At 34.5% G+C, this 12,168-nt stretch overlaps 1 protein-coding gene across 3 annotated transcripts in view; it reads left to right on the top strand.

Annotated features, from left to right (window-relative positions):
- LOC137654690 (methylenetetrahydrofolate reductase (NADPH)) overlaps window positions 1–11,899 on the top strand; it is a 153,438-nt gene extending 141,539 nt beyond the window's left edge. For all 3 annotated transcript variants that reach the window (XM_068388569.1, XM_068388567.1, XM_068388568.1), the window contains exons 6-14: window positions 1,023–1,204; window positions 3,370–3,692; window positions 5,483–5,638; window positions 7,423–7,519; window positions 8,748–8,876; window positions 9,271–9,369; window positions 9,666–9,839; window positions 10,731–10,853; window positions 11,261–11,899. In XM_068388569.1, the coding sequence (XP_068244670.1) occupies window positions 1,023–1,204; window positions 3,370–3,692; window positions 5,483–5,638; window positions 7,423–7,519; window positions 8,748–8,876; window positions 9,271–9,369; window positions 9,666–9,839; window positions 10,731–10,853; window positions 11,261–11,485 (1,508 nt within the window). In that variant the 3' untranslated portion in view covers window positions 11,486–11,899. The remainder of the gene's footprint in view (window positions 1–1,022; window positions 1,205–3,369; window positions 3,693–5,482; window positions 5,639–7,422; window positions 7,520–8,747; window positions 8,877–9,270; window positions 9,370–9,665; window positions 9,840–10,730; window positions 10,854–11,260) is intronic.
- Window positions 11,900–12,168: the final 269 nt, after the last annotated feature.

Below are 12,168 nucleotides of genomic sequence, written 5' to 3' on the forward strand. Positions count from 1 at the left end.
CATTCACTCTGACGTACATCTGCTTCCACTCCACCATTTGCTGCAACAATAGACCCCAAGTACTTAAACTGATCCACCTCCTCAAGTAACTCTCCATTCAACATGACATTCAACCTTGCACCACCTTCCCTTCTCGTACATCTCATAACCTTACTCTTACCCACATTAACTCTCAACTTCCTTCTCTCACACACCTTTCCAAATTCTGTCACTAGTCGGTCAAGCTTCTCTTCTGTGTCTGCTACCAGTACAGTATCATCCGCAAACAACAACTGATTTACCTCCCATTCATGGTCATTCTCGCCTACCAGTTTTAATCCTCGTCCAAGCACTCGAGCATTCACCTCTCTCACCACTCCATCAACATACAAGTTAAACAACCACGGCGACATCACACATCCCTGTCTCAGCCCCACTCTCACCGGAAACCAATCACTCACTTCATTTCCTATTCTAACACATGCTTTACTACCTTTGTAGAAACTTTTCACTGCTTGCAACAACCTTCCACCAACTCCATATAACCTCATCACATTCCACATTGCTTTCCTATCAACTCTATCATATGCTTTCTCCAGATCCATAAACGCAACATACACCTCCTTACCTTTTGCTAAATATTTCTCGCATATCTGCCTAACTGTAAAAATCTGATTCATACAACCCCTACCTCTTCTAAAACTACCCTGTACTTCCAAGATTGCATTCTCTGTTTTATCCTTAATTCTATTAATCAATACTCTACCATATATGCAGTAGATTATTACGGTGTTGTCTTTTTTATTTATTTTGTTTCGCCCATTTTGCATCTTCCTATTTTTCATCCCATTCAGATTTTGTTTTTTGTTTTTCCTCATTTAGTTTGTTATTCCAAACATTTAAGATCCCTTAACCAATATTTCCTGTTTTTCTTTGCCACTGACCTCTGGATTGTGTCTTCTTTTTATTTTAGTAGACCCTGTACCTGTGTTTATTCTTTTCCTATTCATTTACTTTCTTCAAAAGCCTAAACTTAATTTCAGATCCACCTAATGGTACAGACGACTGGGTTCCACCTGAGGATGGTTTTAATTATGCCACAGATTTAGTGAGACACATCAGAAAGGAGTTTGGGGACTATTTTGTGATATGCGTTGCTGGTTATCCCACCGGCCATCCAGAGGCTACCTCGTATGAAGATGATTTACAACACTTAAAAGAAAAGGTTAGTTTAAATTTAGCGCCCTATTTAGATGTTAGAATTGAATGTTTGCAGGACTTGAGATAAACTAGGGCTGCTGATGTCTTTTCTGTGTGAAATTGCAATAACCCTTCACTTGAGTGAATTTTTCTGTGGTTTATGCTTATTACCTTTAATTTCTTGACTGTTATAATGCATTATCATTATTTCATGGTTTGGAGTCCTGTTATTTTTAATAGCTAGTTGCTCTATGATATGTAGTGTGGAGAGAATGAGAGGTTATTTTCATCCTGAAGTCATTTAACAGTAAGTTCTGAAAGGGAGGAAGTTGTAGTTATTTGGAACAGGAACATTTGACGTAGGACAATTCTTATTCTGTCTAAATTTTAATGTAATTTATCTCTTTTCTAATATTCTTGTTATTTATTAAATCTTACATAAGTGTTGTAATGTGTTACTACTTATTTTTATGCAATGTACATCATTCACAAAATGTTTCAACACTCACAGACTAGAAGTGAAAGAGACGAATGTAGTTGAAATGTAGAGTTTTATTTTTCATGTTTATTTAAGTATTCCTCAACTTGAATCTATGCTTGCAAACTTGCTTATTTGAGGCTGCATTACAGTTAAGGTTGGCTTAGGACTGAGCTGCTAGCAGATGGAAGAGGGGAGGACAGAGGTGTCATCCTGTGGATCCCCGCCAAGGTCAAAGGAAGGCTCGAGAGAGTTGGTATTCCATTGTAAATTTGAGGGTTATGTAGATGGGAAAGAATTGGGAGGTTGAGGGGTTCTGAAAGCAATTCATGGGACAGTCTCAGGGTTTTTGAAAGTGATTTAAGTTCTGGGCTAGGCTGGAGTATGAACTATTGTTATTCTGTTGATACAATAGTCTCAAAGGCTAAGGAATTTCTAAAAAATATGGATTTGTAGGTCTGCCTTTCTCTAATGAAAAAATAAGCCTATTGTATACTAACTTCAAATTTATTATTGTTATGGTCAAAATGTTTGTGCATAATTGAATATTTTATCCAACTACATATACTATATTCAGTATCACTACAATTTGCTTACACTTGACAATTACCCCTATAACTCCCTAGTAAGTTTTTGAACAAACATTTCTCAATCTCAAAGTTTTTAGTTGATGTTTAGCTAAATGTAACAGTCCTAATCTTAAATTGTAACTTGAAGAATTTTCATTTCACAAAATAATTAACTATTCACTATCAAAGACATTATTAAAAATGGCATTTTTATTCCTTGTAAACATCATTAAAGCTGGTATGAAGATTATTTTACCCACAGATATTCACATGCATATCCCAGTGGTACAGTTCTACCTTTTTCATATTTGTTGGGGATATCACCAAAGCTGGTTCCCTATTATTTTTTCTAATCTGACATCATATTTAGACCTAAAACAAGCATACAAGTTCATAATTGAGTTACATGTCATAGCATGAGCTCTCTATTTTAAAAATGCAGAGCGCATGTTACGTTAAATGCATAGCTTGCAATTAAGAAAAAAGGAAAAGTGTGTGTGGATAACATAGCATGCTGAAAGGCTTTACATGTCACAGTGATCAGCTTAGTTGTATCAGTCAGAGCCATCCAGACTAGGTCAGTTTGTTGTAAGTGATGAGATGAAGATCTCTCACCATCGTGAATCTGTATCGACCAACTTGTTGATGAAAACTGGCCAAACGCCAGACATGAATTGAAATGTCTGAGGCCTTTTTCCTTGAGTGGATCAGAAATGGCTGCATTTGTTGTTGAGCTCTCCAATATAGCCTTGATGTAAAGCTCACTTTGGTATGATTTTCAATTGATTACTACCTTTTCTTCAACTTAAAATTCTTTCAATGTAACAAGAGGTGTGTTTACTTGAAATTCCTTCAATTTAACAATTCTCCATTCAGTTATGTGGCAAAGAATTTCTACTCCATATACAGCACTATACAGTATCTTTAATTTAAGACACTCTCTCTCTCTCTCTCTCTCTCTCTCTCTCTCTCTCTCTCTCTCTCTCTCTCTCTCTCTCTCTCTCCTCTCTCTCTCTCTCTCTCTCTTTTTTTTTGGAGAATAGACATTTAATTTTACTGGGTTTACCATTTTTAAGAATATCAATTGATGGTTTTATTATTTTGAATTGGTGAATAATCAAGTTTTGATTTTGTATTTTTCAGGTTGACGCTGGTGCAGACTTCATTATTACACAGTTATTTTTCAAGGCCGAAACTTTCATCAAGTTTGTGAGAGACTGCAGAGCCTTAGGAATAAATTGCCCCATAATTCCGGGCCTTATGCCCATTCAAAGTTATGATTCCTTGAGGCATATTGTTAAGCTTTCCAAGCTTGACGTTCCCTCTGAAATCATGGACGTAGTAAGCCCACTGAAGGACAACGACGAAGCTATAAGAAATTACGGCATTCACCAAATGGTCACTCTCATAAGAGAGTTATTTGATGCTGATATGGCGCCAGGAATTCATTTCTACACACTTAACAGGTGAGGGAGATATAGTAAATAGAATATAGTCTTCGCAGGGTTTACGTAATAGATACCCACAAGGAGTGAAAAATCTTCATAATATTGGTGCCATAGGGTTCTTCAACTCACAACCCCCCCCCAAAACAAATGACCACTGCCCATGTTCAGTCGCTTAATACCCTAATTAACTCTGTAATTTTTTACATGGTTTCTGTCATGATATTTTAGTTCATATTTCTTTCCAAAGGTTACTGTACATTACTAAAATTACAAACGACTTATAATGCGTAAGTCGTCCCAAGCCACCCTATGTATATGTATAAGTACTGTATGTAACATCAAAATGCTGTCGTTCCTATCTAACGACGGTCACTGATACTCTAGTGTATATTACTGTACTGTACAGTACTATCATTACAGTACAGCTTGATTAGCTAAAGCGAGACGACATGACTCTTGAGTGTTCGATGTCTTCACAAGGTCACCTCACAACCTTACAACTTCGTCACTTAATACATAGCGTGTAACTGCGTACAGTAGTGTATTTTGTGCACTGTACTGAAAATATACTGTTATTAGTTCTTTTAAATGAATATATGAATATCCTAAGACAATTAACAGTAAGAATAAAATATAAAAAACTGTACAGTACTCGGACAACAATTATCATTTACAAAATCTATGCAGCAAAATCTCGTGACACACGTTGCAATCCTTAGGGTGCAGTAGTAGCATTTAGTATTTAACACGAAGTATACATGTTCAGTACATAATTGGACACCTGTTGCTTGACAAACACTTGTGGGAGATGCTTTCTTGATGAAGGATGCTGGGTGAGTGAGGGAGAGTCAGCCAGATAAGTAACATTAGAGGGAAATGGTGCGAAGGCCAGCTGCAAAGAAGCGGGAGTGATTTCAAAATATCAGGCTGCCTACAGCAGTCTTAACTAACATGATGCCATAAGGATCCGCAAAGAATTGAAACTGTATTTAGAATATTACGTGGATGTCAATACATGTATGTGGAGAATATCGAAACTGCAAAGATATATGGTTGATTGTATTGCTCCTTGCACAGTATGCAATATTAAAGGTTCTTGCAGCATTCCTTAACGCCCTATATACACACAGTTTTCAGCCTTCTACTCTACCTCTGTTCAAGTTTCCTTTCCTCCATCTAGCTGTCCAATCACTTTCACTTTTTGTATAACTGTGGGACCTTAGCAGGAAATAGACTCCCCGGCACCATTGCTGTCTCGTATGGTCCAAATTGCATAAATAAATAAATCATTTATAGCCTGTAAGATGATTTTCTCTTGTCTATGAAGTTTGCAAGTAACATACAGTTATTGAATTATGTTAGGGTGTGGTTCTGACATGTATAGCTTGACTAAAAAATTTTATACTAACATTATTCAATATTAAGCATCCTAACTTCCATTCAAAAATACTTTTTGTTTTATTTTTATATGAAGTATTCTATGGCACAGTTAAGTACTGTAGGTAAAGCTACCGTAAGAAAAGCAAAGGAAAACTAGATGTGGGCAAATGAAAACTAGGTGAGCAGTGAGAAAAATAAAGTTATTGAATGAAGGTAATACTGTTCTTAATGGGAGTGTGGTATTCAGCATCTGTATATGGCAGCTGATATCAACCAACATGAAAGGTCAGCTATCCAAAGCATACAGACATATTTCATGATCATTCAGGAATTGATAATAGATGTAAGTTTGCTGTTTATTGCTTGAATTGTATTTTCTTATTGTTGCTGAAATTATGTAACTGACATTATCCCTTCTTTAATATCAGAGAAGTTGCTACCACCGCCATTCTCAAACAACTTGGGTTATGGGCCCAGAGCCCAAGAAGACCATTACCGTGGAGGACTGCCGCGAACCATAAGAGAAGTGCGGAAGATGTCAGACCTATATTTTGGGCCTCTCGACCAAAAGCTTATATCTATAGGTTAGTGTCATTTGTTTGTTATTCGGTTATATTTAATTTTGAAATTTTGAGGATTATTACTATATTTACAGAAGTATAGTCAATATCTCTTAAGATTCTGTTTTTCTCCATTGGTAACCTGGAAGAAATCCTGAATACACTACAACGGTTTATATAGTTTAATTTAAAACAAGAAATGTAAGGTACATGCAAAGTAACTTTCCCATATGTAAAAAGACATTAGAAATTGAATATCACATGAAGTTCTGAATGTAAGATTTTGATTTGTGTCATGAAAGAATTCGTAACATTTATATATGTATTTTACTGTTGTCATCTCGCAATAAGCTGTTATAATACCACCAGTTAAAAAAGGAGCTGAGATGTATCCTTACAAAGACTAGCTTTACAATATGCTGTTATACAACTCCTTATGAGGTAGTAGGTTGGCCAAGGCACCAGCCGCCCGTTGAAATACTACCGCCAGAGAGTTATGGGGTCCTTTGACTGGCCAGACAGTACTACGTTGGATCCTTCTCTTTGGTTACGGTTCTTTCTCTTTGCCTACACATACGCCGAATAGTCTGGCCTATTCTTAACAGATTCTCCTCTGTCCTCACACACCTGACAACACTGAGGTTACTAAACAATTCTTCTTCGCTCAAGGGGTTAACTACTGCACTGTATTTGTTCTGTGGCTACTTTCCTCTTAGTAAGGGTAGAAGAGACTCTTTAGCTATGATAAGCAGCTCTTCTAGGAGAAGGACACTCCAAAATCAAACCATTGTTCTCTAGTCTTGGGTAGTGCCATAGCCTCTGTACCATGGTCTTCCACTGTCTTGGGTTAGAGTTCTCTTGCTTGAGGGTACAATCAGGCACACTATTCTATTTAATTTCTCTTCCTCTTGTTTTGTTAAAGTTTTCATAGTTTATATAGGAAATATTTATTTTAATGTTACTCTTCTTAAAATATTTTATTTTTCCTTCTTTCCTTTCCTTACTGGGCTATTTTCCCTGTTGGGGCCCCTGGGCTTATATCATTTTGCTTTTCCAGCTAGGGTTGTAGCTTAGCAAATAATAATAATAATAATAATAAAAAGAGTATGAGCTGAATGGACCACTTGGGCCCTGCGTTGGGTCGTATGGCCCAAATTTCATAAGTCCATCCATTACCATTGTGTAGTGAAGATACAATTAATGTTTTATAAAAAGAATGCCAGTCTACCTTTATTAACCCTTTCGCCCCCCCAAAGGACATACCGGTACGTTCTTGCAAAACACTGTTATTTACATGTTTTTGATAACTTTATGAGAAACTTCAGGCATTTTCCAAAAGAATGAGACCAACCTGACCTCTCTATGACAAAAATTAAGGCTGTTAGAGCAATTTAAAAAATATATATAGCAAAATGTGCTCGAAATTTAACCTTACCTTGGGGCAAGTAAATGGGTTAACTTTACGATCATTTAATCATAAAATAGAAGAGGAAGAGATTGAACTTGTTTTGCTGATTACGGTAAGGTGTGTGTATTGGTTTACTGCATATATGTAAGCAAATACCCTATGCTCTAATGAGTTCTATTATCTTATATAATGAATTCGAATCAATGTAAAAGGGAAGATATAGAATTGGAGTAACTTAGTGTCTTGTAACCAATCCCCACATATGTGAAGGGACCACTACATTATATATTATACTGTCTGTGTATACAGGTATATCATCTTGGAAAATTCTTTATGCAGCTGATATTTTAAATGTATAGATGTTGTTTATCTATAATTGCATTTGTTTCTTTTGTACTAGGACGCAGCATTGGGATGAATTTCCAAATGGAAGATGGGGAAGCTCAGAATCTCCAGCTTTTGGTGAACTAAAGGACTACTATTTATTTTATCTGAAGGTAAGTGCTGTGGCTGTGTCTAGTATCAAGAAAATTACATAAGTCATGATTCTTGTTGAGTCTATTTCAAATTTGTCTTGTGTTGTTAAGAAATCATGAGAAAAATTAGAGTAAATTTTATTATTTTCATATTTTTTTATAATTAAAATCTATGAATTTGCTACTGTAAAAAAGATGAACTGTTGATTGATGCATAACATTATTTGATAAAGTAAGGTTCTCCATAAGTGTTTATAGGATTTTGATTTATGAATGTATAGGTACCCATCTTTCATTTTCCTGATTTTCAAATGCATGTAGAATTAAAGTATAAGAACAGTAGAAGAAATTTACAGAATTTTTGTCTACTATATTGCAGGAAATATTCTCTGGCAAAACCTTATAAAATCAGACTTCCTTAAGATTAGAAAGAATCTGTTTTCTACAAAGCTAAGAAAAAGTGGAGAGATTTGTCAGTTTTATTTCAAGAAAAGCTGTGCAATGTTTTATCGTAGAGAAAATGGGAGAGGTTGACTTTAGTACGGTTTCTCGGAATTCATTCAAGAGATTTTATGATGACAGGTATGAGCAGCTTTTTATTGGGTTATTAAAGCCGTGGATGATTTTAGTGTAACACTTATTGAGATGTAAGGTAAAATTTGAGAAGGGCATGGATGGTGTTATGTTATATTTATAAGAATCTACTCTTGATTTTTTTTTTTAACAAATAGGTAAAAATGCAAATTCTGGTTTTCTTATGATATATGTTGAAGCAAATTGAAACTTTAAAGGAACAAAACCTTTGTTTTGGTTTAGATTTACTTGAGGGGTTAAAAATACTTTGGAATATTGGGAACATTGAATAGTGATACCAGAAAGTTGATTGGTTGGGTTTAGATTGCCTTGCATATAGCAGGACACAGGGACTTGCGCTGACAGCCCGTAAGTGGGATAAGGATGTGAATGAGGTAAGGTTATATATGTGAAAGTGCTAAGGTTATGTAAGGATAGTGATGGGATGGATGGGAAAGGATAAAAGCACCATGACGACCGTGACAGGAATTCGAAGCTTAGACGAGGCGCCGCAAAGTAGACATTGTCACCCAAATCTGGTTCTTCTTTGGTCCTGGAGAAATTTTATCTTATTGTAACCTGAAAAGGGAATACCAGAAAGTATATTTATGTTTAGTCATTTTAACAAGTGTTTTAGTCCGACTCTATCTTGAATACAAGATTTATTTCTTTACAGAGTAAAAGCTCTAAAGAACAGTTGTTGGCCATGTGGGGTGAAACACTAGAATCGGAGAAAGACGTATGGGATGTCTTCCACGCTTATCTCTCAGGTTCTTGTAATAAAACAGGCAAAAAAGTTACCAAGGTAAGGGCTTCTATTAAAATTTGTTTAACTAAAGTTGATACTGTACTGGAATTTTGCTTAATTTATTCTTTGTAGTTATTATTGTGAATACAAGCAGTATTACTCAGTATGGTGTTTTCATGAAACTTAATTTCCTCATACAAAGCCATTAATCAAAAAGAAGAGCTCCTTCTCCAAGCCTTTCTATCTTCATAGCCTTATGTTTGATGGGTCCATTTTTCTTCTTTATGTTAGATAAGAATATTGACCCTAGAGACCTGCAAACACCAAAGACTTCTCTGATTAGTTTGAGCATAAAAACTAATTTTGTTTATCAAAAATCCAATTTTTTGTTGAAACCAGTGGTTGAGAAAATGCTAAGAAACATACAGTATATCTTTTTTTGACTTTTCAGATTCCTTGGAATGAGGATGAACTTTGCGATGAGACTGCATTACTTAAGGATAAACTCGCTGATTTCAATAAACGGGGAGTTCTCTCCATCAATTCACAGGTAAGATATTTGTGACGGTTGTCCTTTATCATTTATATTAATGTGCCATTGAAAGTAAGATATGTATGAAAGGGAATTCTGTATAATTTTGCAATCTCTCGATACCAAAGTAAGGGTGTTTGTGCTTGTAGAACAAGTGCTACTAAAATATGTTTATACTTATGTAGAATTTACTTTATTAACTTATAGAAAATTATAAACATCTCTACATTTCTATCTTATAAATAACAAATGTATCAATTTTTATTTTTCATATTATACTCTGCTGTTCACTGATAAATTTTTTCATATTTCAGCCCAATGTTAATGGTGCAAGTAGTGAAGATCCCGTTGTTGGTTGGGGAATGCCCGGTGGATATGTCTATCAAAAAGCCTACATAGAATTTTTCACGAGTAAAGAAAATATTGATGCCCTTTTGAATGTTCTACCACTTTTCCCAAGAGTAAATTATCATATAATTAATGTGGATGTAAGTAATAATTTTTTTTTCTCATATATGATTATGATGATAATATCCTTTGGTTTTATGCCCATACTGTATTCAATTTTGTCTAAAGCCTTACCTTTAGCATCCTGATTCATGTGTTCATAGGTAATGATTTAGCAGAGTTCTTGCCTTAGATTATAAACTGAGAAAAAACAAAAATTAGAGACAAAATTGATGTTCACATCATCAAGGAAACATTGTACATCATGAAAATGTCAGAATGTAGAGACCACTAAAATTGTTGTAGTATAATACCTCAAGTTTTTACCCAGCCACTTTGTACTGTATTTCTAATATCGTAATAGATTTTTAAAATTGCCTGCAGATATTAAATGTTTTTTATTTATTTTTTTTTTTTTTTCTTAAAGAGCTAAAGTCCTTAACCATCCCTCTGGAACCTTATAATTTTAGCTATGTTGCCTTTTTAAGGACTTCTTATCAATCAGTCATGCTCAACTCTCACTTGAGTGTTTTGTATGGCCAGATGAACTAACTAGTTATCCAAACTCCTCTACCAAATAGGAAACATAATTACAGTATTGCAGGACATTATTATTATGATACCTTTACAAAAATATTTAATCTTATGTCTTGACTCTTAGAGCTTAACCAAAGGATTTATGATTGGCTTGATTCTTCAAATAACTTCAATATTTCTGTGAATTCTACTAGTTTTCTAAATGTTGAATAAGTTTTCAAATTAATGTCATTCAGAAAAAACATTGTTAAAACCTTGAATTTTAGTAATTTCTAAAGAAAAATATTCTCTTGAAAGATTAGGATGTATCACTATAGAACTGAACAACATTAGATTTTGTTCTCTCGTGTTCTATGTTTATATAGTCATTGAAATTAGAACAAATTACTCCACAGGGCTCTGCTGACTTTAGCAATTGCCACATGCATAGACCGAATGCTGTAACTTGGGGAGCTTTTCCTGGAACGGAGATTATCCAGCCAACTATAGTCGACCCTAACAGTTTCAAGGCATGGAAAGTAAGTATTTATGCTGCATAAGGTTTTTTTATTTTAATGTAGTCATTGTTATTTTGTTTGATTTATACATGTACTAGGTATATTCAAATCACTCTGTTTTGTAGAATAAATTGATGCTTGTCTCTTATATTATGTTTGAAGAGCCAGCTGTCATGAGTGTTCCTAAGTGTAATTATGTAACATTCCTGTATTTCAGTAATTTTGTACATTATAGGGTATACAGTAGTTTGCTTCTACTGTATTAGATATCCTCTGTAGTTTTTGCATTGATAGCCTATTCATATTTTCTTTATGATCAAAGTGCCATTTTAACCAAGTTAATCCCTAAAATGTCTATTGATTGCCTTGGTCTCTTGTGTACAAGAAGCAGAAATTATGTTTTTTTTTTTTTTTTTTTTCACTTTTAGGACGAAGCCTTTGCCCTATGGAACGAGGAGTGGGGAAAGCTTTATCCTGAGGGGAGCAAATCAAAAGAAATCATCTCCTATATTGTCAATAACTATTATCTAGTCAACCTCGTCGACAATGACTTCCCAAAGGACTCGTGTATTTGGGATTTATTGGAAGCCATGTTTGCTTGGAGGAAACTCCAAGAAGAAAAACTTCTGGACGCTGAAAATGTATCGACTTAAGTATTTAGTATGATATTTAACGAAATAAAATAATTGCCAGTATGTACTGTAATGTATATGCTGTATATTTTTTATGTCTGTTGAATCTTCTGATGAATTTCAGTAGAGAAGGACCTAGAAAAGAAATTATAGAATAAAATAATCTATAAATTAGAAAAAAAAATATTGGCAGACATTTAGATATTGTTGATTGTAAGAGTTTTATACTTTTAATCTCGGTCAGTTTACTACACTTCATAAATCAAGCACAATTAATGGTGTATGAAAGCTGAATATCTCATGTTAGAGGTAAGCGCGTAGGAAGGATAAGTATTTATTTTGCATTTTTTATGAAATCCACTATTTATTCTGTGTTTTTGATACCTGTTTTGGTATATTTTAATGTGACTGTGTTATGTTGCCGTTTCATTGACATAAGAAAATAAAACATTTTAATCCTAACCTTTAATTCTTATTTGTTCCAATATTATATTCTTTTTAGCTGGTGTATTTATTAAAACATGATGAAGATGTAAGCACTTACATAAGAGGAGGAATTGTACGAAAATTACACTAATCATAAAGGCCAAAGATTTCTCCTGTGTCGTAACACTGAATACTTTACAGTATAACACTGTAACCGTATGCAATTGTAGCTTTATAGAGAATAATGATTCTTCTCCTAAAATCTACTTTGCTATATG

The sequence above is a fragment of the Palaemon carinicauda genome, chromosome 15, assembly GCF_036898095.1.
Source record: "Palaemon carinicauda isolate YSFRI2023 chromosome 15, ASM3689809v2, whole genome shotgun sequence".
NCBI classification, from domain to species: domain Eukaryota; kingdom Metazoa; phylum Arthropoda; class Malacostraca; order Decapoda; family Palaemonidae; genus Palaemon; species Palaemon carinicauda.